Here is a 25876-nt window from a genome sequence, read left to right as displayed (position 1 = left end):
AGTAATAGCAGTGTGCATAGCTATAACACCAGGAGAAATGATGATGTTCACTATGCAGGGTTAAATCTGACTTTGGCACAGAAGGGGGTAAATTATGCTGCCACAAAAGTCTTTGGTCACCTACCAAACAGCATCAAAAGCCTGACAGATAGTCAACCAACATTTAAAAATAAATTAAAAGAATTTCTAGATGACAACTCCTTCTACTCATTGGCTGAATTTTTAGATATAAATTAAGGGAGGGAAAAAAAACTAACTTAAGCATTAGTGTCATGCAATATTTTGTGTAATGTAATATCTTGTACAGACATCTTTCATTAACCTGATACGTTCCACATCATTACAAAGTGTCGTATTCATGATCTATGGAACAAGTATTAATCTAATCTAATCTAATCAGCGTCCTCTTACAGCTTGTGTCGCTAGTACTGAATTTCTCTTTCAATTGCATTATAATTTCAGAGGCCACATTTGTTTCTCCCTCTGTAGTTTCTACCACATTGAATATATATTTACTTTGGAATACAACAGGCACTTTCTCAAACTTTTTTGTGCTTATGTTTCCTCTCTCAAGTCTCTTCTTTTTCATTGGAGGCTCACCAGAAGATACCAGACTGTTATTTAATGGAATAAAGCAATATTTGGGGCTACAAATGTGTGTAAATCATCAGAGGAGCTGTGCAGGTTTGTGATTCTTATCTGTTTTATTGTAGTTGTTTAACCCAAATGCCCTGGAATTATTTTCTACATTGTTCACACATTTTGTGGTCTGTCATTATGCAACTGATTGCATAAACCATCTGCATTTCGACTTTATGTAGACTTTCCTTGTATCTATTGTGTCCTTTGTCTCTCAAGGGATTACAGCAATACATGATTCTTTCAAACTCCACCTTCATCTGGTACATTTGTATAGTCGCTACACCTTTTGCTACAACTTCCCCCATACATGTAGCATCAAAATTGCCATCCAAGCTTTGGAAGCAAACACTTCACTTACACGATTTCATATCTTTTCACTTACTCTCATGTAACATGACTTAATAACATTTGTGTGGCCTTGCCACATTATTGGTTATATAAGAATGCTTGCTATTGGCCTGTTCACCTTGTTACATTATTGTGTATTGCTATTACAACACCTTTTTAACAGTTAACGCATTTTTCAGTAATTTAAGTCATTTTGGTGCAGTCTTCATACAATTTGTATTAATTTATTGTATCACACAGCTGTGCATATCAGTTAGTGTGTCCGTGTGTCATCCTAATTTGATTTTAAACTATGTTTTTTAGTGTACAATGAAGAAGTAAATATATTTTTGCCAATGATGTTGGAGGTGACACATTTCAAGATGTTTAAAACCAAAGGTCAAGATCACTGACCTTAATTGTGGGCTTTGTTTGAATGTGGTCATGTTGCACATCATTTGAAAGCTTGTTCCCAGCCCTTTCCCAGATTACCCATTTCACATTTCTGTCTCCACTAGAACAGGAGTTAAAGCTGTTTTCGCCTGCAGTGTTTGTCAAATTTTTAGAACCTTGGGAGGCAAATACTTCTGATGTTTATATGCTACAATTCTGAAATTTGGTGCTTTTCATTATATCGATATGTGCAAAGAACACGGCAAATTTGATAACAATCAGAGTTGGTTGAGATGAAAATTTTACTTTTCTGAGGTGACTCGACATGGAATGACCCATTTACAGGAAATAGCTTAGCTTTTACAAGGATGGAGAGTCAAAGGATAACTGAAGTGGGAAATATTATGAAATGGGTAAATAGAACACCAGAATATACTGCTGGTTTTAACATATCAAAATGCATTTCAGTTTGTTTTATGGTGCTCAAGTCAGGTGATTTTGCAGGTCAGTTGAGATGTAATAGGGTGGGGGAATGTTCAGGCAGCCAGTCAGATATTCTATAGCCCAGTGAAAGTGTCATCTTCACATGCCTGTGTGAACAATAGCCTCTTGTGAGGTCACCGACTCCAAATGTTTGTCGCGAGCAGTTCACGTCACAGTGTTCTCTTGCTAACAGACTGGGATGGACCTTCATTCACCACCTGCAGCAATATCTGTCAGATTTGGAAGCGATTTTGATTCATGGGCCGTGAAATGCATTTCTGCTCCCTCTCAATCGGGACCTTTTTCCGATCGCAGTTCTGATGACGTGTTTCATGACCAGGTGCGTTACACAACTACTTGTAGACACGTTGAACAGTCCACCATGAAACACCAGCAAATGCAACAGCTTCACACACTGTATGGCCATGGGCAGGGCCAAACACACTTGCCCCTTTTTACCACTCTGTCATGTTTTTCATTTACTCATGTTTATGTACAGTGTCCACTGATCACTACTGCCTTATACTCAGGTAAATTCAGTGCACTCACAGTAGAGCAGGTGACTCGGTAACTGCGCCATCTGCAAAAGCTTAATGCTTGATCTGTGCAGGGGCAATGGGGTGACAAAAAATTGGTCCTGTGAGCTTACTTCCCTGTCATTTTACCCATAGTTTTCACATCAGTGAAGTTGTATTACCTACTTTCCTTCCTTCCCTTTTTTGACATGTCTCATGTGCTCTAATCAAATGATTGGCATCTGTATATTATGAGACAAGTGAATTGCAATTAAAAGAGCTATCACTATATTGCTCGAGTATATCAGGAGGGAAGCTGTACTTTGAAAAATGCTGCTGCCGCCTCTGTTTTACTATGTAGCTGCTGTTAGTAGCTCAATGTTTACTTAATTACAATAGTATTTTTCAAAGAAAATATTTTTTACACTACCACTTGTCACACAGTTTTACATAAAACACTGACACTTACCATGTAGCTAATACAGCTTTTCAATCCTATAATCTAAATGTCCAAACAATTTATAAGAAGAGTAAGTAATGTGGTATGTTTTAAATTTTCTTTTTAATTGGTAAGGATTCCCAGTTTTTTGCTTTATGTTAAGCAGGAGCTTGTTGTATATCTTACCAACAGAGTACATATCTCCTTTCTAAACTGTGGACAAGGTCCATGTGAAATTTTGGTGTCTTTCATTGTGACTGTTTGTTATCATCAGCAGCAAAAAACATTATGTAGTAATTGTATTGAGAAATGAGTCTACCAATATTAAGATCTTAAAAAGGCTTATGCAGGATGAACAGTTAAACATTTTACACAATATTCTTACTCTCACTTCGGCTGAACAAATACTTTATTTACTTTAGGTATGCTGTCCCAGAAGATAATTCCACAAGACAACAGAGAATGAAAATGTGTGGAATAGCCATTACTCTTGTTTTTAGGTGAACACAATGAGAGATACTGTTGAGGCAGGGCTTCTCAAACTATGCTCTGCAGAACACTGGTATTCGACGAGAAGTGAATAATTGCTCGGCAAAAACTGTTAATAACATGGTGTTTTTTTTCTTTTTTATGTTTTGACATTTTTTTTCTTTTTTAAAATAAAGTTTTATACAATTTCCATGTTATTAGTTAAGATTAAAAATTGAAGTAACCACTGAATAAAACGAGTTTTCTCATTAAAAAAAAATTATTAACCTTCTAAATAAACAAGGTGTCCCATCAAAATTCCAGGATTGTGGAAGTGTTATGTCAGAGGAAAAGCTTGGGAATTCCTGGTCTAAGGAAGTAACACACTGAATATAGCTGCTTGTGAAATGTGCAATTTATCTGATCAGTAAGTAAGTTCGTAATATTGCACCCTAAGTTCATGCACCAGTTGTACCGGTAACCATCCTGTATGTAGAGAATACCAGGTTTCCCTCAAACAAGTTGCATTGCTCCTGTTGGTCATATTGGTCTAGTCCAAGGCAAACATATCCACGTTGTGCTCTGTTTTGAGGACACCCTGGTTGGTTTTGTGCCTCTACTATACTGCCCAGTAACATTATAGATGAGGCTATAATATTCAGGAACACTTAAGACTTTGGCTATCAAAGAGTGGAAAGTCCAGGGTGAAATGACAACAATATTAAGAAAAGGATTGATTGCTACTCATCATATAGCGGAGGTGTTCAGTCGCATACATGCACAACAAAAAGACTACCACACATTTAAGCTTTCAGCCAAAAGGCGTTCTTCCAAAGTATTGCTACTGCGAAAGAAGGTCTTTTGGCCGAAAGCTTAAATGTAATGTCTTTTCGTTGTACCTGTCTATAACTCATCTCCTCCTCTAAATGGTGAGTAGCAATCTATCCTTTTATAATATTGTTAACACTTTGACTATATTTGTTATAATTGTAGCATCTAATTTTAGTAAAATCAATATTTCTTATTTTTTTTCTAATTTTTGACATTGCTTAGTATGTTTATGGCTATAGTATGCACGTGTTGTTGTGGTTTTCAGTCCTGAGACTGGTTTGATGCAGCTCTCCATGCTACTCTATCCTGTGCAAGCTTCTTCATCACCCAGTACCTACTGCAACCTACGTCCTTCTGAATCTGCTTACTGTATTCATCTCTTGGTCTCCCTCTACGATTTTTACCCTCCACGCTGCCCTCCAATACTAAATTGGTCATCCCTTGATGCCTCAGAACATGTCCTACCAACCGATCCCTTCTTCTGGTCAAGTTGTGCCACAAACTTCTCTTCTCCCCAATCCTATTCAATACTTTCTCATTAGTTATGTGATCTACCCATTTAATCTTCAGCATTCTTCTGTAGCACCACATTTCGAAAGCTTCTATTCTCTTCTTGTCCAAACTATTTATCGTCCATGATTCACTTCCATACATGGCTACACTCCATACAAATACTTTCAGAAATGACTTCCTGACACTTGAATCTATACTCGATGTTAACAAATTTCTCTTTTTCAGAAACGCTTTCCTTGCCTTTGCCAGTCTCCATTTTATATCCTCTCTACTTCGACCATCATCAGTTATTTTGCTCCCCAAATAGCAAAACTCCTTTACTACTTTAAGTGTCTCATTTCCTAATCTAATTCCTTCAGCATCACCCGACTTAATTCGACTACATTCCATTATCCTCGTTTTGCTTTTGTTGATGTTCATTTTATATCCTCCTTTCAAGACACTATCCATTCCGTTCAACTGCTCTTCCAAGTCCTTTGCTGTCTCTGACAGAATTACGATGTCATCGGCGAACCTCAAAGTTTTTATTTCTTCTCCATGGATTTTAATACCTACTCCAAATTTTTCTTTTGTTTCCTTTACTGCTTGCTCAATATACAGATTGAATAACATCGGGGAGAGACTACAACCCTGTATCACTCCCTTCCCAACCAGTACTTCCCTTTCGTGCCCCTCGACTCTTATAACTGCCATCTGGTTTCTGTACAAATTGTAAATAGCCTTTCTCTCCCTGTATTTTACCCCTGCCACCTTCAGAATTTGAAAGAGAGTATTCCAGTCAACATTGTCAAAAGCTTACTCCAAGTCTACAAATGCTAGAAACGTAGGTTTGCCCTTCCTTAATCTAGCTTCTAAGATAAGTCGTAGGGTCAGTATTGCCTCACGTGTCCCAACACTTCTACGGAATCCAAACTGATCTTCCCCGAGGTAGGCTTCTACTAGTTTCTCCATTCGTCTGTAAAGAATTCGCGTTTGTATTTTGCAGCTGTGACTTATTAAACTGATAGTTCGGTAATTTTCACACCTGTCAACACCTGCTTTCTTTGGGATTGGAATTATTATATTCTTCTTGAAGTCTGAGGGTATTTCGCCTGTCTCATACATCTTGCTCATGAGATGGTAGAGTTTTGTAACGACTGGCTCTGCCGAGGTCCATAAGTAGTTCCAATGGAATGTTGTCTACTCCCAGGGCCTTGTTTCGACTCAGGTCTTTCAGTGCTCTGTCAAACTCTTCACGCAGTATCGTATCTCCCATTTCATCTTCATCTACATCCTCTTCCAATTCCATAACATTGTCCTCAAGTACATCGCCCTTGTATAGACCCTCTATATACTCCTTCCACCTTTCTTCTTTCCCTTCTTTGCTTAGGACTGGGTTTCCATCTGAGCTCTTGATGTTCATACAAGTGGTTCTCTTATCTCCAAAGGTCTCTTTAATTTTCCTGTAGGCAGTATCTATCTTACCCCTAGTGAGATAAGCCTCTACATCCTTACATTTGTCCTCTAGCCATCCCTGCTTAGCCATTTTGCACTTCCTGTCGATCTCATTTTTGAGACGTCTGTATTCCTTTTTGCCTGCTTCATATACTGCATTTTTATATTTTCTCCTTTCATCAATTAAATTCAATATTTCTTCTGTCACCCAAGGATTTCTTCCAACCCTTGTCTTTTTACCTACTTGATCCTCTGCTGCCTTCACTACTTCATCCCTCAAAGCTACCCATTCTTCTTCTACTGTATTTCTTTCCCCCATTCCTGTCAATTGTTCCCTTATGCTCTCCCTGAAACTCTGTACAACCTCTGGTTCTTTCAGTTTATCCAGGTCCTATCTCCTTAAATTCCCACCTTTTTGCAGTTTCTTCAGTTTTAATCTACAGGTCATAACCAATAGATTGTGGTCAGAGTCCACATCTGCCCCTGGAAATGTCTTACAATTTAAAACCTGGTTCCTAAATCTCTGTCCTACCATTATATAATCTATCTGATACCTTTTAGTATCTCCAGGGTTCTTCCACGTATACAGCCTTCTTTTATGATTCTTGAACCAAGTGTTACCTATGATTAAGTTGTGCTCTGTGCAAAATTCTACCAGGCGGCTTCCTCTTTCATTTCTTTCCCCCAGTCCATATTCACCTACTGCGTTTCCTTCTTTCCCTTTCCCTACTACCGAATTCCAGTCACCCATGACTATTAAATTTTTATCTCCCTTCACTATCTGAATAATTTCTTTTATCTCATCATATATTTCTTCAATTTCTTCGTCATTGGCAGAGCTAGTTGGCATATAAACTTGTACTACTGTAGTAGGTGTGGGCTTTGTATTTATCTTTGCCACAATAATGCGTTCACTATGCTGTTTGTAGTAGCTTACCCACATTCCTATTTTCCTATTCATTATTAAAGCTACTCCTGCACTACCCTTATTTGATTTTGTGTTTATAACCCTGTAGTCACCTGACCAGAAGTCTTGTTCCTCCTGCCACTGAACTTCACTAATTCCCACTATATCTAACTTTAACCTATCCATTTCCCTTTTTAAATTTTCTAACCTACCTGCCCGATTAAGGGATCTGACACATTCCACGCTCCGATCCGTAGAACGCCAGTTTTCTTTCTCCTGATAACGACATCCTCTTGAGTAGTCCCCGCCTGGAGATCCGAATGGGGGACTATTTTACCTCCGGAATATTTTACCCAAGAGGACGCCATCATCATTTAATCATACAGTAAAGCTGCATGCCCTCGGGAAAGATTACGGCCGTAGTTTCCCCTTGCTTTCAGCCGTTCGCAGTACCAGCACAGCAAGGCCGTTTTGGTTAGTGTTACAAGGCCAGATCAGTCAATCATCCAGACCTTGCAACTACTGAAAAGGCTGCTGCCCCTCTTCAGGAACCACACATTTGTCTGGCCTCTCAACAGATTCCCCTCCGTTGTGGTTGCACCTACGATACGGCTATATGTAAAATCCTTAATGAAAAACTGAGTCTCAAGCACAGCACAATATTGATGTAAAGAGTGATGAAAACAGAACTGAAAACATTAGAAACCTTTGAAAAGTAATGTTAGAAGATACTGTTGAAGATCAGACAGATTCACTGTGTAAAGAATGAGAACATTGTGCAGAAATTCAATGAGAAAAAATGCCTGTTAAAGAATATAACAAATCAGAGGAAGAGAATGTTAGAGATTACGTGCTTTAAACTATTGGAAGGGGTTCTGGAGGAAAGATAAGAGCATGTAAGGTGTGGTGTGGGATGCAATAGGTGTATTGAAATGAGGAAGTTTGCTGGAGAGTGACAGGACTACAGTTCTGCATCAAACTGACCACACAGATGATGACCAGAACATAATGAGGCAATGGACACCATATTAAAAGAAAGGTAACAGTGCCTCTAATTCTGAGATTCTTTTGCTTTACTAGGTGTGATCTTACAGTAGTGTGTGCATCATAGCCTTCCTCTAACTTGTGATCTTGAACAGAGCCATCACCATAAGGTTTGCAGGAGAAATAGTGCTTACCCTGGGCTTTAACGGCATTAATACTGTAAGACAATCTCTATAATCTTGTTTCCACTTCTGGGCAGTAAGACATGGTGAAAAAGGCATTGTAGTTGTATTCAGGGCCAGTTCGAGAACATTTATCCGCACAAGTGACTTTTCATTTGGTGTCGCATCCTTCTCCTCTTTTCCTCATACACTTTTCAGCAATGTCAGTACTAATTTGGATATGCACTATATGCAAATATTGCACTTGGCATGGTGCCCAAAGCAGCTGCTTCTAATTGTGAGATGTCCTATATATAAATCTTGCAGCTGTAGTTCCTCTGTCACTCTCCTCAGCTTGGGTCTTAAATTGCCCGCAGCTGTATTCAAGAAGAGCATGGCTCCAGTCCACATTCAGCCATACTTCCTTAGACTCCTTGAGCCATTATGGCAAATGCTGGGCTGCTACCTTTTTTGGAGATGGGGATAATTTCTTTTGCTACATTTGTCCAGTTGAGATTGTACCCTATCTCATAATGTTGATGTTATTAGTAGATTAGATTTTTTCTCTCTTACTTCTCTTCTCCCACCTTCTTCTCATTGTAAGAACATGAATTATTTTACATGAGACACTATTCAATAAAAAAAATTGTATTTATCACACTAATGAGTATTTTATAATACACTATTGCAGAGAGATTTGTGATTTTTTTTGTCTCGAACAGAACAGAAAGTGAAAAGGTGATAACTACATAACTTTTTAAAAAACCTGAGAGTGAAATCTTTCATCCATTAACAAGAAACTGCTATGTTTTGTAAGTGAACATTTAAAGGGTTTCTTACACCTGAAACTATCTAGTTAATATGAGCTTAGATACCAAACAGCAGTAGAATGTGACTGACTTCACCAAACTTTGGACAGTGCGAAAACAGCTTCTCACGTCTCTGTGTTTATTTTGTAGAAACAGTCCTGGCCATCAAAAGTCATTAACAACAGCAACATTGTTACTGACAACAGTTAGTTAATTTGTTGCTGTTTCTCCCAAATAATTTACACGGTGCTTTGAGGTTCAAATTAGTTCCAAGAAAAACCATAAGGTGCAGTGGAATTCCAGATTCAGAAAGTACATATTTTGGCCAGTATTCTTTAAAATCCGTCAATGTACTAGATTTACAACTTTGCTTCCGCCGTTTGCCGATAGGTGGTGACAACGGTAAGTAGTGATCAAAAGAAACTGATCACAGATGTCAGGCAGTTAGCTTGGACCTCAGTCAACATAACCTCATCCAAACATTAGTCGATTTGTGTCTGCATCATAAGGTTTTTCTTGATTGCAAATGTCATGGTAAGGATGCTATTAGTGAAAGAATGTGTCAGAGTGGTTTCAATGCTTCAAGAACGGTGATTTTAACATCATAGACTGGAATAGTGGTGGAAGAGAGAATGTTTTCGAACATTCAGAATTGGAGACATTGCTGAGTGAAGCCTCGTGTCAAACTCAAGAAGAATTGGCACGATTAGTGGGAGTAACACAGCAAGCCATTTCAAAACGTTTCAAGGCTATGGACATGATTCTGGAAGATGGAACTTGTGTCCTGTGTGAACTGAAACCAAGAGACGTTGAACAGCGTTTGTATGTTTGTGAACAATTGCTTCAGAGGCAAAAACGGAAGGGTTATCTGCATCACATTGTGACCGGGGATGAAAAATGCTTTCATTATGATAACCCTAAAGGCAAAAAAATCATGGGGATATCCTGGCCATGCTTCCATGCACCAAATATTCACAGCTCCAAGATCATGCTCTGCATTTGGTGGGACCAGCTCGGTGTCGTGTGATATGAGGGGTTAAAGCCAACAAAAAACAATCGCAGGTGCTCATTATCAAACGCAATTAATGCGTATGAGAAGAGCATTTAAAGACAAATGGCCACAATACACAAGAGGCATGATAAGAGTGATTTTGCAGCATGATAACGCTCGACCCCATGCTGCAAAAGAGGTCAAAATGTACTTGGAGATGTTAAAATTGGAAGTTGTACCCGACCTGCCGTATTCTCCAGACATTGCTCCGTCTGACTATCACCTGTTTAGATCAACGGTGCATGGCCTGGCTGACCAACACTTCTGATCTCAAGAAGAAGTCACAAATTGTATCAATTCTTGGATCGCTTCAAAAGATGAACAATTTTTTTGATGCAGGATTCATACACTGCCTGAAAGATGGGAGAAAGTAGTGGCCAGTGATGGAAAATACTATGAATGATACATGTGTAACGAATTTGTTTCATTAAAGCCTCAAATGTTGGGAAAAAACAGCGGAAGAAAAGTTGTACACCTTGTATATAATGCAATCGCACAGATTCTAATTACCTAATTCATCTGCTGTGATGATTGAGTGTGAAGAAGCTGTTACAAATAGCTGACTCATTAAAAATATTTTTTATTTTTAGTGTCAAGATACATTAACTCATAAGCCCTTATGAACAGTTTCTGCAATGTCCATTTCCACATTGGGAAGAGGTTGAGGGGTAGGCTAAACTGCCCTTGTGCCCTGTGTACATACAATGTTCAGCAAGCCACAAGCTATTGTGATACTATTTGGGAGTGATGATATGCTGCAGAGTTTTGTTGAAAGCACAATCATCAATTTCCTTCCTCTCTCAGAGCTCGTGCTCCATCTCTGGTGTTCTTTTTATGAATGATACATTTAACTGCCTGATACAGAAGTCACTACACCACAGAGGTCAAGCAGACAATGGGCATTTCATGTGCTGCCATGTCTGTGGCATACTCTGAGTACTTTGATGCAAGGAAAAACTGGAGCTGCCATAGACAAAAATGCATTGATGTTGGCTTTCACCGACTTAACAGCAGATAGATGGATGGCAGAACAGAAAATCAGTCACCAGCCAGAGCTGTGTAACAACAACCGATAACTAGCCATATCATCCAGAAACACCTCCTCACTAAAGGAGACCGAAGGCATCACATCACACATGTACAGTCTTACCCATAAAATCTGGCCTCGGCCAGTCTCCACAAAGGCTAAGTCTGAGTCGTTCACTTAAGATAGCCAATAAAACCAGCCACACCTCAGAATTATAATTCTGGCCATACACACAATTTGGCCATACTGTGGGATGCGGAAATGTCTGGAGGAAATTTTATCTACTTCTCAAACTGTTGATGTGCTGTGTGAACTCGTGGTCTAGTATATGTGTCACGAAATTTTCACTATTTTTTATACCATATTTTGGCTGTGTGCTAAAGTTATCAGTCTAATGGAACACTAAAGATAATTTGCTTCACTTTCTGAGCCACCAGTAATATCAAAAACTTCCAGAAACATTTCTACAAAACAGCTTGTGGGTACATCAAAATGAGAATAGTTTACACTCGAGAGTTTCCTCACCCTGCTGCAGCCACTGGCCACCATCCACGCACCACCTGCCACTGCACATCAGACGCCATCGGAGCAGGTGACCGTGGCATGATGCTGTGAGTGTATTTATCAACTGTCATTTCCTTGTTTGAAATTCTAGTATTTATCTTGCAGTTACACATAGTATTTTACATATTTGAAACTTGCTTAAGCATTGTAAAATAGAGTCACAAGTGGAAAAAAGTTCACTTTGGGTTTAATAGAGGTGAAGGTAGTGGCATGTGTGTGGGGTAAATGCTTTCAGGCAAAGCACATCCGAAAAAGATTTTCTTGTTTGAAGATAGATCGTTCTGGCATTGCTGATTTTCAACATTCTGCCATAACTGATGAACTGCAACCATTTAATCATCTTGCGACAAGCAGTAAGAGAATGCCTTTTTTATTTACAGAACAAATATTTCTGTGCTTGCTGTGGAGGGTGGCCATGCAAATAAACTTGTTATTTTGTGACATTTCCATTCAGTAGGAAAGGTTCAGAAGTCAGGTTTACCAGTACTGCATGTTCTAAGTGAATGGAGTAAGAATATTACTGCTTGAATGTCATCAGTTTGCTCATTGAACATTCCTATACAGTATTGTTATTGCTAACGAGTTATCTGCCTATGCTTACTTCCCAAGAAGAAATTAACGATTGAGCTCTAACAAAGTCATATACTTGAGCAAAGGGCAGTGTAAACATAATATTTTTCATCTGATGGCTTTAAAAGGGCGTTGTGCTCTACAAACTGAAGCATCTTTTGTAACAATATTATGAAAAGGCAAGTTGCTACTCATCATATAGCAGAGAAGCTTAGTCGCAGATAGGTACAACAAAAAGAATGTCCCAAAAAACACTTTTATTTTATTTATTTATGTCTCTTTGTTGTGCCTATCTACCACTCCGCATCTCAGCTATGTGGTGAGTAGCAACTTTCCTTTTCATAATGTTGTTACTGTCCATCCTGAATTTTCTGTTGTTTGAGGCACCTTTTGGTCACAATGTAAGAGAAATATCCAACAAAATGCATTGTGTGTTGCTACTACACAATAACACACTCCGCAGATTTCACAAGCAAACTATCTAGGAGTTTGTTTGGGAAATCATCCCTCATGCCCTTATTCTTGTGACCTTAAGGCCTCCAATGCTTATCTCTCCCGCACCATATAGAACAGCCATCAAAAAATTCCTTTCCATTGAAAATTCGATTCTGACCCAGTTTGATGGCATCTTTAACTCAGAACCAGTCGGTTACTACAGGTGTGGAATTGGTAAACTGTCCTAGCATTGTCAGCCTTTTTTAGAGAATGTGAAAGACTATACAGGGTGTCCCAGGAGGAATGGTCAATATGATGGGGATTATCATTTGAAGTAAAAAAAAAAAAAGTGCTGTAAATGTGAGCTCTAAAACACATACTTCAAGAGCTCAGAGCACTTCTTTATCTTCTATACTGTGAAACAAATCTCTACTGCAAGCTCTTTACTATCCATATTTTTGGAGAAGGTAGCATGGACTAAAACAAGAAAAAAAGTCAAGTGAATGTTGTTGTTGTTGTTGTTATTGTTGTTGTGGTCTTCAGTCCATAGGTTTGATGCAGCTCTCCATGCTACTCTATCCTGTGCAAGCTTCTTCATTTCCCAGTACCTACTGCAATCTACATCCATCTGAATCTGCTTAGTGTATTCATTTCTTGGTCTCCCTCTATAGTTTTTACCCTCTAATGCTGCCCTCCAGTACTAAATTGGTGATCCCTTGATGCCTCAAAACATGTCCTACCAAGCAATCCCTTCTTCTAGTCAAGTTGTGCCACAAACCCCTCTTCTCCCCAATTCTATTCAATACCTGCTCATTAGTTATGTGATCTACCCATCTAATGTTCAGTATTCTTCTGTAGCACCACACTTCGAAAGCTTCTATTCTCTTCTTGTCTAAAATATTTATCGTTCACATTTCATTTCCATAATGGCTACACTTCACCTCCTGACACATAACTCTATACTCGACATTAACAAATTTCTCTTCTTCAGAAATACTTTCCTTGCCATTGCCAGTCTACATTTTATATCCTCCCTATTTCAACCATGATCAGTTATTATGCTCCCCAAATAGCAAAACTCATCTACTACTTTAAGGATCTCATTTCCTGATCGAATTCCTCCTTTCAAGACACTGTCCATTCCGTTCAGCTGCTCTTCCAGGTCCTTTGCTGTCTCTGACAGAATTACAATGTCATTGGTGAACCTCAACATTTTTATTTCTTCTCCATGGATTTAATTTCTTACTCTGAATTTTTCTTTAGTTTCCTTTAGTGCTTGCCCAATATACAGATTGAATAACATCGGGGATAGGCTACAACCCTGTCTTACTCCCTTCCCAACCACTGCTTCCCTTTCATGTCCCTTGACTCTTATAACTACCATCTGGTTTCTGTACAAATTGTAAATAGCCTTTCGCTCCCTGTATTTTACCCCTGCTACCTTCAGAATTTGAAAGAGAGTATTACAGTCAACATTGTCAAAAGTTTTCTCTAAGTCTACAAATGCTAGAAATGTAGTTTTACTTTTCCTTAATCTATTTTCTAAGATAAGTTGTAGGGTCAGTATTGCCTCATGTGTTCCAACATTTCTGCGGAATCCAAACTGATCTTCCCTGAGGTCAGCTTCTACCAGTTTTTCCATTCGTCTGTAAAGAATTTGTGTTAGTATTTTGCAGCCGTGGCTTATTAAACTGATAGGTAATTTTCACCTCTGTCAACACCTGCTTTCTTTGAGGCTGAAATTATTATATTCTTCTTGAAATCTGAGAGTATTTCGCCTGTCTCATACGTCTTGCTCACGAGATGGTAGAGTTTTGTGAGGGCTGGCTCTCCCAAAGCTGTCAGTAGTAGTTCTAATGGAATGTTGTCTACTCCCAGGGCCTTGTTTCGACTCAGGTCTTTCAGTGCTCTGTCAAACTCTTCACGCAGTATCGTATCTCCCATTTCATCTTCATTTACATCCTCTTCCAATTCCATAACATTGTCCTCAAGTACATCGCCCTTGTATAGACCCTCTATATACTCCTTCCACCTTTCTTCTTTCCCTTCTTTGCTTAGGACTGGGTTTCCATCTGAGCTCTTGATATTCGCACAAGTGGTTCTCTTTTCTCCAAAGGCCTCTTTAATTTTCCTGTAGGCAGTATCTATCTTACCCCTAGTGATATATGCCTCTACATCCTTACATTTGTCCTCTAGCCATGCCTGCTTAGCCATTTTGCACTTCCTGTCAATCTCATTTTTGAGACGTTTGTATTCCTTTTTGCCTGTTTCATTTACTGCATGTTTGTAATTTCTCCTTTCATCATTAAAATTCAGTATCCCTTTTGTTACCCAAGGATTTTTATTAGCCCTCATCTTTTTACCTACTTGATCCTCTGCTGTCTTCACCATTTCATCTCTTAAAGCTACCCATTCTTCTCCTGCTGTATTTCTTTCCCCCATTCTTGTCAATCGTTCCCTAATGCTTTCCCTGAAACTCTCTACAACCTCCTGTTCTGTCAGTTTATCCAGGTCCCATCTCCTTTAATTCCCACCTTTTTGCAGTTTCTTCAGTTTTAATATAAAGTTCATAACCAATAGATTGTGGTCAGAGTCCAAATCTGCCCCTGGAAATGTCTTACAATTTAAAACCTGGTTCATAAATCTCTCTCTTACCATTATATAATCTATCTGAAACCTTCCAGTATTTCCAGGCTTCTTTCATGTATACAACCTTCTTTCATGAACCAAGTGTTAGCTACGATTAAATTACGCTCTGTGCAAAATTCTACCAGGCGGCTTCCTCTTTCATTCCTTATCCCCATTCCATATTCACCTACTATGTTACCTTCTCTTCCTTTTCCTACTATTGAATTCCAGTCACCCATGACTACTAAATTTTTGTCTCCCTTCACTATCTGAATAATTTCGTTTATCTCCCGTACACTTCATCAATTTCTTCGTCATGTGCGGAGTTAGTTGGCATATAAACTTGTACTAGTGTGGTAGGCATGGGCTTCGTATCTATCTTGGCCACAGTAATGCGTTCACTATGCTGTTTGTTGTAGCTTACCTGCATTCCTATTTTTTTATTCATTATTAAACCTACTCCTGCATTACCCCTATTTTATTTTGTATTTATAACCCTGTATTCACCTGACCAGAAGTTTTGTTCCTCCTGCCATTGAACTTCACCAATTCCCACTATATCTAACTTTAACCTATCCATTTCCCTTTTTAAATTTTCTAACCTAGCTGCCCGACTTAAGGTATCTGACATTCCATGCTCTGACCCGTAGAACGCCAGTTTTCTCGCTATTGATAACAACGTCTTCCTGAGTAGTCCCCGCTCGGAGATCCGAATGGGGGACTATTTTACCTCCGGAATGTTTTACTCAAGAGGACGCCTTCATCATTTAACCATACAGTAAAGCTGCATGCAAGTAAATATGGGCTCTAAAATGCATACTTAAGAGCTGTGAGCACTTGTTCAGTAGAAGAGATGTATTCCATAGTACCGAAGATGTACAAATACTCATAGATCTTAACATATGCACCTTTGAGTCCATGTTTAATGGGCTTTTTTGCTTTGAATGGTCATTCCTGTTGTATCTCTGAATATTGACCATTCCTCCTGGGACACGCTGTATTGTTGATGATCAATTTCTGTCTGATGTTTACTGTTGTGTTCCATAAACTAATGGAAAATGCTACTAGAATGCACAGTGTACTGATCAAACAAAAACAACACACCATGATAAATGTAACCTGTAAGTCATGTGCCATATACAAGTAGAATGGAAATGTAGCATTTCATAAATCTGTATTCACTGTTACTAAATTGTATGTTGGTAGAAGTGTAAAGGGTCATTATCAATTATGCATTATCATAGGTTTTATGCCTTTAACCACGGGGTAATGGAAGTAGTGAGATGACTTTTGATGGAGAAGTTTCATAAGATTTCCTTATTAATTTTCAATCTGGCTAATGGAAAAAATCTGGCCTCCAGCAAGACGGGAACTGTGAGCCAAAACGGCCTTTACTTTACAGGTGACCATGTTACCTCAGAGCTAGTGAAGAGTTACAGTATTTGTCTCTCCCTTATTGTACCAGTGGTGGTGATGACAGGTAAATTGCAGTGAGAAAGATGAGATTAGTTGCAGTTTATGGGAGGACTCATAACAATAAATTGATAACCTCATGTGACGTCTTAAGTGAAAACCACTTTGATTATTCAATGTAAATGCTGAAAAATCAAGAAAATTTAGTAGGATAATTTTGTGCTAACCAGGAGATAACTCTATGATCACAGAGTTGTCAATTTTCACTAAAAAAGGACAGTCATTTGCCAATAAATATTTTTGAAATCAACTAATTGAAAATCCTTTACACGCTTCACTTCGAAGTGTTGTTTCAAATTTGTGGTTAAATTTTCAAATAAAAAGATTGAAAATTGTCAGAGCTATGATGCATTAATTTTGAAAAATCATATTCCAAGAAAAATGCATTTGAAGTTTTCAAATGTGTTATAGACATGAACAAATGACAAAATTCTATTTTTAGAAAGCTCTTACCATTAACCTGGTATCCCAGGATTGGCCTGTCATACTGTTATCTTTATGATTAAAATCTTATACACTAGTTTATCATGGAACAATTGAAATATTCGTCATGGCAGTTCCATGAACATACAAAACTTTGCAATTCTGTTTAGCCCCACTCCAAGCATGCACATTTGCTAGGATGTTTTGACAGTTGATTTCATATGCGTTCAATTTAATCTTACTGCTTGGTATACCAGCTTCTGGGCAGTTTGGACAAGCAATGATTTTTGTGAAGCCTAAGCCTCAGGGGCTTTGCTCTTGTAGCACAATGTCTCAATTGCACATTTCACATATTGAGAAATAGCAGAGAAAATGTGAAGAACATTTATAATCCTGTAGCTCAATCCATAAATCACATCAAAATCCTGGTCACTGTCCTTCAGTTACTTAGAGGAGGCACTGACGTCTCAGCCTCATATCCCTTCATTGGATGCTTTGATGGCATACTGTTTTGACACTGTGTTGGATACAATGCTTTCATACCTTTTTTACCACTCATTTGTATGTGAAAGACAAAATTGGATGCCTTAAGATCACAAGTAAATTATCAAAAAACAATGCTGCACACAAAAATCAAAATTCAAAGAGAGTATTGTCTTTTTTGTACACATACTGCTGCTTGCTAACGCCATTCTATTGTATTACTATTCTGAAATGCTTCTGACTATACTGAGACATTACAGGGGCTATTGAGTTGGTGTAGGTAGGCTGTTTTGGGTCATCCAATGTGCTAGAGGAGGAGCTCGGAGTTTCATAGAACAAACTGTTTTCAGGGATTAGATCTTTTGCCTCGTATTTTAGAAGGTTCAAAGCATCTTTAAAACCAATTAAAAATGATTTTTTTAAAATCTACTGTGGTGTTACTATCATTCAGTCTACAAATACTGAGAGCAAGACAAAAATCATCTACTTGTAATGATTATAATATTACCGCTTCAGATGCTTTGTTAATAAAAGTGCAAAGCATCTATTCTGAAGAGTTTTGCATTTTGCAGTACACTTAGGTCAGAGAGAACCATGCTCAGGATAGTGCTAATTTTCTGTGTAGCACTTCACATTCGGCACAGAATATTCGTAATTTAGTTCCTGATGGTTTCATACCAACATCACTTCTAGGCTACCACAATATTCATATGAGCATTATCATGGTTTAATGTCATGGCTTTGATAGTTGGTGATCCCATCTCACGAACCACTATGAGCAGGATCATCTTCGGGAGTGGCGACCCTGCACTGTACTGGCTCCTGGTTTTCTCGCTTCCCGCGCACAGGGTCCCGGGTTCGATTCCCGGCGGGGTCAGAGATTTTTCCTGCGTCGAGATGACTGGGTGTTGTTGTGTCATCATCATCATTCATCCCCATTATGGTCGGAGGAAGGTAATGGCAAACCACCTCCACTAGGACCTTGCCTAGTACAGCAGTGCAGGTCTCCCGCATCATCCCCTACGCTGCTCGGAGTATGGGACCTCACCATCATCATCATCCTGAGGGGAATGTGCCTTAAAACCCTTATCCATCAAAATCTCTGTTGACGCATTGGCTGTTGTGCCCTTAGAGATGGATGTTTGTCCAGCATGTTAGGCCAGACACACAGCATAGGGAGAGGCTCTGGTTTAGCTGGCAGAAGCTAGACAGCATCAGGTGTGTGTTTCTGCTATGGCTGTTAGTGATCATGCAGCAGTCAACTTTGTTACTTCCTATATGGTCCTCCAGCTCTTCTCGGTCCACAATGGAACAGCATAAGAAAATAGAGTCCAAACCTTTCGTGAATGAAAATGTCAGACTTTAAAACCACCATACCCTAAGTGGAGATGGAGGCTTGGAACCTTGCTTTGAAATGTCAGTCTGCCACCTGGATTCCAGGGGAGGAGATGGGGTGCAAAAATCCCACTTATCAAATTAAACAACAAAATAAACTCAAAGGAAAAACATCTCAGCTGTCTGGAATAGAAACTGCAGAATATCAAATGGGACATTTTGGAATCAGTGAGATGAGGCTCAAATGAGAAGCAGCTACTGTCCCCAAGTCTGAGCACCTTCTGTTTCGGTATAACTCAGGTCCAAGTTTGCATATTGGCGGCGCAGCTCTGGTAATTCAAACAGGAGGGAACACCTTATCACCAAAAAAAGTCTACTTCCCCTTCAACCGATGAAGAACTAGAACAGATCTATGAGGCTCTGACAGCAGCAGGAAGTAACACATTTTCCTTAATACTCGTTGATTTTATTAGGAACATAGTGTAGTTCACAGGAAATTTTGCATATTTCATCGCGAAACCAGAGGGGTCAAATGATGATGAATTTTCTTAACAACCAACAGAAAACTTAAAAGGAGTGGAACTGAATGAACACTCAACTGAATAGTATTCCAACAGCAGTAGGGAAAGGTAGGGGACTCCAAAAACGGAACAAGCCAACATGTAGCCTTGAAACAAAACAGCTTATAGAAGGAAGATGAAACATTGACTGAACTGGCAGACTGCTGGCGACAGATGTAAACTATCTGAAGAAAGTCTAATAACAAAGTTACAAGAACTCACTTCAAATGATGACTTGAGGAATATACTGCAACTCCCTATGTATTGCTCAAATAGGGATTGTGAGGACAAGATTAGAATAATTACAGCACGCACAGAGGCATTCAAACAATCATTGCTCCCACACTCTATATGTGAATGGAATGGGAAGAAAACCTAATAAGTGCTGTAACTGGTACAATGGGTCACACCCTCTGCCGTGCTCTTCACGGTGGTTTGCAGGGTGTAAATAGAGATGTAGATGCACCCATATACAGAGACCTCAATAAAAACGTTAAGAAAGTGATCAGAAGAGATCAGTGAATGCAAAAAAAAAAAACACTGATCGAAGAGACCAACCAAATCAATGTAAAAATGAGAGTTTTTCATTCCAGTCAAAATGTAGGCTTATCATCCACAACATTCAGAATGGGCAAGAAGAAGTTGTTACTGAAAGAGACAAAACTATAAAAACTGGTGAAAACTTTCGTTGGAAGCCCTACAGTCAATTACTATCAAGCCAAAGCCTGCATGAAGTTTTTTTTATAAATGTGGGGTCAGAAGAAATTGAACATATCAATACAAATGAAATGGAAACAGCTCTGAAGCAACTCAAGAAGTTTATGGTACCAGGGGAAGATCAGATCACATGCTAGATGCATCAATACAAATGAAATGGAAACAGCTCTGAAGCAACTCAAGAAGTTTATGGTACCAGGGGAAGATCAGATCACATGCTAGATGCTTAAGAAATGAGGAAACACTCCTAAATTTATTAAATAAATTTCTCGAAGAAGTGAAGACTCCAGAGTCATCAGAAAATGTAGAAGTCATTCTGCTCTTCACTAAAGATGACAACACAAACATTGAGAATTGTAAGCCTGTTAGTCTTTTATCTATATTTTACAAGGTGCTAACAGAAACCATTACGGACCACCTGCACCAGAAATTTGACTTTTACCAGCATGTCGAACAGTCAGAAAAGGTTTCACTACAACTGACCATATTCAAGCAACATGTACACTGATGGAGAAATGTATGGAGTATAACATCCCATTTCACATGATCTTCATAGACTACCAGAATGGTGTTCAACATAATTGAAATGTGGGCAGTATTGAGGACAATGAACATAGCCTGCATTGCCTATAACTATACTGAATTAATCTGCTACATGTATGAGGAACTCACTCTACATATGAAAATAAAGGAAGACTGGATCACTGGAAAGGTTCCCACGAGAAGAGACGTCAGGCAAAGAGACGCAATCTCACATAAGCTATTCATCTCGGCTCTGGAGGATGTTTTAAAGTGTCTATCCTGGAGGCTTAAAGGTATCAGCATAGATGGAACATTCTCAACCATATTTGCTTTGTAGATGATATCATTCTGTGATAGGTTACCTCAAATATAAATTGCATCCAGATATAAGTCCATATGTAAAGCAGAAAAATCCAGCTCTTATCTGGGGTTTGTTTGTATACAAGCACACATAATCCATCAAAATATGATAACATAATTATAGAATTTGAAAAACACATGGCTTTGGATCCATTCAGAAAAAAGGCTGCCTCCAGTAACTGTTGATGGCATTTGAGTGGCTCTGGGTCTGAATAGCTCCCTTGCACCTTTGGGAGTCCGTGGCATGACACACTTTTGCTGTCAATAGGGCAAAAGTAGGTACCTCTAATTCCATTTTTTATACGTGTATTTTATGGCCAGAACCAGAGAATTATTTTTATAGGCTTGGCCCAATCACATAATTGACTCTGAATCTAGCTAAAAAGAATAAATGTATCATTGTTTTCAACTCTTCTTGGATACGCAGATGGACAATATCATCCAAATGTCATCATATTTCAGCAAGATGACTTCCTGCCATCCTCAGTTGTTCTCGTAGACTGATTGCTGTTTTTATCTCCTCTCCCTCCCTTCTGCTGTTGGTCACAAGCCTGCAGAATGTGGGTGTGGCTCCTCTGGCAAGTTGGAAAGAAGGGGACGGAGTGCATGGTCAGGACAAGTTGTGGCTTTCAGTCCCTGTTCTACCACAACTAAGCTTGGGACTCTGGTGATGCGGAGGAGGTGCATCTACGTGAAGTGCTCTTGTCTCTTCAGTTGCCATGATGTGAGTGGATCTTCCCTCAAGCTGTAGCTGTGCTTTGAGCGCAGTCGAGGGGGGGGCTCAAGCCGCACTTTGCTAGTTGGAACCACTGTCTTTATTTATAAATTCATCATGTAATCATCTGAATACTGGAGAAGAGCAAAAATAATCAAATACCAAAAAATCCAAAATTATGCAGTAATCTCAAAGGTCTGTCTTTCCCCCATGTCTTTCTAGAAAAACAAGGAATTTCTCTGCAAAATAAGGGATCAATAAGGTAAATATATAACTGTACTTGCTGCTTTCAGGTCAAATCATCTGAAAGAGGCATTGCACTACTTCAAAAAAGCAGTTGATGTGAATGCAGATAATCTGCAAGCCCTCCGTAATTTACAAAGTGTGAAGAATCTGTTGGTGGAAAGATGGCACTTTCGTATGCTAAATGACTCTTCACGAAACAAAGCATACAGAGATGCAATCATTAAAAAAGTCAGTCAGGGCTTTAATTCTGTTTTGGACATTGGTACAGGCACAGGCATTTTGAGGTAAGTAAATAAAAATGATTGTGTTTAGCAAATAATCATGTCTTATGCAGCAATAGTGAACAGTGGTGCAGTTTTTGCAGATTGCATTTCTGATACACAGTTTTTAGTCTGAATCAACAGTTCTCTGTAACATAGGATAGATTCTGAAGAAAGCTTTAATTGTTTGCTGCACATGTAAGAATTTAGACTAAAATATTGGACACTGTATTTTTTTATTTTAATTAACTTGCCCAAAAATGGTATGCATGCATCTATTTTAAATTTGCATGTTGCTACAATATTTTCTCACTGCACTTCCTCTTTGTATGAAACTACTCGGTGTGATGACACATGACTTACAGCTGTGTGGACTCACAAAATAGGTGGAATACATATTTGAAAGGCCAATGCCTTGTTGATGCAACCTGTCTTGTGTCATTGGCTGTTTGTTTCAGATCCATGTAATTGTCACATCCTATCCTCTTCTCAATATCTATCAAATACGTCATCCTATGCTATCTTCTTCCTGTCTTTCCCAGTACTTTGCCTTTAAGAAGTTAATAATGGAAATGTTGTGTCAGGTGACATGTCCAATAAATTTTATTTTCCTCTTTTCTATTGCCTTTAATAATCTCTCATCGTTGGTTTTCCTTTCCATTCAGTTTCATGTCAATTTGATTCCTTTGTATAGATGTCAGTGTGTTTCAAATGTCTGTCCAGTGATTCAGTTTAGTTTTGCTGCTGTTTTCCTGAACAGGTTAAGGCAAATGCCATGCACTTCCATCAAAAAGGATATTGCCAAAATTCTTCTCTGTTTCAGTTCAACACAACCTTGTGGCCGTATCATCAACAGGGTAATAAACCCCAATACCCCTCTCCCTCCCTCCTCAATTCTATTAAAACCTAATTTTCTTTCCGTCTTTTCTCTATATCTCCAAGCAAATTAGATCTAATCACCCGTGCCAATTTCCACTTGTACTGCATGTTTTGTGTGTGTTGTCTTATAATAATGGCAGCTAGCTTTCAGTACTACTGCTTTATTGAAAATGAAATACTTTTAGTTACCAGTATGACAGTTTATTTATTATGATAAATTTCTATGTTTAATTTCGTCAAATGTCATTAATGGCTCTGGCTGTTTTAGGTATCTCCTTGTGTCCTTCTACATTTATATCTACACTTACATCTATATTGTGGAAACCACCACAAAGTGCATGGCAAAGGGTACATCCCAATGTACCAGTTATTAGGGTTTCTTTCCATTCCATTCACGAATGGAATGTAGGAATAATGATTATTTAAATGCCTCTAAGCCTGCTGTAATTATTCTAATCTTGTCCTCACGATCCCTATGTGAGTGATAAGTAGAGGGTTGTGGTATATTCATAGAGTCATCTTTTAAAGCTGATTCTTTGAACTTTATTAGCAGTATTTCTCGGGATAGTTTATGTCTCTCTTCAAGAGTCTACCAGTTTAGTTTTTCCAGCATCTCTGTGACAATCTCTCACAGTTCAAACAAACCTATGACCACTCATGCTGCCCTTCTCTGTATACATTCAATCTCCCCTGTTAGTCCTATTTGTTACTAGTTCTACACACTTGAGCTATAGTCTAGGATGGATCACAAGAGTGATTTACAAGCAATCTCCTATGTAGACTGATTGCACTTCCCCAGTCTCTACCAATAAACCAAAGTCAACTACTTGCTTTACTCATGACAGGTTTTAAGTGATGATTCATTTCATGTCCCTACAAAATGTTACACCCAAGTATTTGTATGATTTGACATATTCATACTGTAACTCTTTGAGTTTATAGTCATAGGAAACTACATTTGTTTCATTTTATGAAGTACACAATTTTACATTTAAAAACATTTAAAGCAAGTTTCCAACCTTTACACCACTTTGAAATCTTATCAAGATCTATTTAATATTTATTATAGATAAGTGCATTATCTGCAAAAGGTCTGAGGTTACTATGAACATTGACTGCAAGGTCATTAATATACAACATGAACAGCAAGGGTCCAGCGTTTGCTGTGGCACACCCGAAGTTACTTCTACATGTGACAATGACTCTGCATCCAAGATAACATGCTTCTGAGAATCATAATAAAATAATTAGCCATGCATAGAACAATACTGCAAATTACTCAGTGACATTACACATTTGATGTATTGAGTCTGTTGACTAGTTTAATGAATCACAAGGACATTGACTGAAAGATTTTGTGAAACATTAACACAATGAAGTGTCACTTTTCAAACGCTATCATCAGGAATGTACTATTATCACAGATAATTTTGTAATACATTACTAGGTGGTGTTGGATCGTTTCCTTTCCTTTTTCTACAGCTTATTTGCTGTTGAAGGCGGGGCAAAAGAAGTCTTTTCATGTGATGTCTCGGAGACAATGATCAACATAGCAGAAAAAGTCATTTCAGCCAACAATGCAAGTGGCAAAATCCGTCTGATAAACAAACTGTCAAGTGATATAAGGATACCCGAAGATATTCCAAACAGGTAAGTTAACATACACTTTGAACAACTTGTCATGTGTTTTGTATTGTCTCTACAAACTAATTACATTTTGAGACATCAATAGTTATTTGTGTAATTTAACAACAAACCGTATTAATGTATGATTATAGGCTGCACACATATTCCAATCTATGTAAGTTTTTTTTTCTGTCCCTTTAAATACCTGTGGCTAAAATAACACACGTGATCAAATATTTTCTGAGAAAATTGTCATCCATAACGTGTTTTATAGGGTCTCTTTGGTGGTGACTGAGATTGTAGATGCTGGCTTGGTGGGAGAAGGAATACTGCAAACACTTTCACATGCATCATCATCACTCATGGCCCCAGGGGCGCAAGTGATACCCTGTGGTGCATTCTTAAGGGTCGTGGCCATCTCCAGCCACTACATTGCATCCTGTTACCGTGCTTCCATGAGCTCAATGGAGCCTATGCTGATTGCTGAAGTTGATGGGCCCTATGACAGTGATGACATAATGCATGTACCCAGAGGAACCAGGTATTTTCTGGTGTTTAAATTTTCATCTTTTTTAGTCAGCAAAAGTATTAATACAACCTCATAACTGAATTAAAAAAATACCTATTAAAATATTTTTTTTCAAAATCTATCAATGTAGGAAAAGATAGATTGCTATATACCATAAAGAAGATGGATTAAGTTTCAACAGGCAAGTAAGTTGCAAAGACAGTTACATAAAGCTTTTGGCCACACCTTTCATCAACAAAAGAGAAACACACACCATTCATATACACAAACAAGCACACTTCATGCACACATAACCACCAACTCCGGTACCTCAGGCCGGAATGCAGCTGTATGTGGGATGCAAGCAGCAATCTGGAGGGAGTGGAGAAGGGGAAGGGATAGCATTGCATGGGTGGAGAGAGAGATGAATGCTGTCTGGCAGAGTGTACAGGGACTAGAATGCCAACAGGGTCAGCGTCAGGAGCTTGTGAGGCAGGGAGTTGAGAAAAAAAGGAGTGAAAGAGGAGAGGAATGGTGAAATATGGAGAGGTGCGTTGGCAGAGGGTGGCAGACAAAGAACAGGAGAGA

The 25876-nt window shown here is 38.7% G+C and overlaps 1 protein-coding gene across 5 annotated transcripts in view; it reads left to right on the top strand.

Moving 5' to 3' along the window:
* Positions 1-25876, top strand: part of LOC126278351 (protein arginine N-methyltransferase 9-like) — a 111916-nt gene that overhangs the window by 10513 nt on the left and 75527 nt on the right. For all 5 annotated transcript variants that reach the window (XM_049978405.1, XM_049978404.1, XM_049978400.1 and 2 more), the window contains 3 exons: positions 22063-22299; positions 24637-24804; positions 25055-25321. In XM_049978405.1, the coding sequence (XP_049834362.1) occupies positions 22063-22299; positions 24637-24804; positions 25055-25321 (672 nt within the window). The remainder of the gene's footprint in view (positions 1-22062; positions 22300-24636; positions 24805-25054; positions 25322-25876) is intronic.

The sequence above is a fragment of the Schistocerca gregaria genome, chromosome 6 (genome assembly GCF_023897955.1).
Source record: "Schistocerca gregaria isolate iqSchGreg1 chromosome 6, iqSchGreg1.2, whole genome shotgun sequence".
Taxonomy (NCBI): Eukaryota; Metazoa; Arthropoda; class Insecta; order Orthoptera; family Acrididae; genus Schistocerca; species Schistocerca gregaria.
The sequence above is the reverse complement of the archived record's forward strand: the minus strand, read 5'-3'. Positions and strand labels throughout refer to the sequence as shown.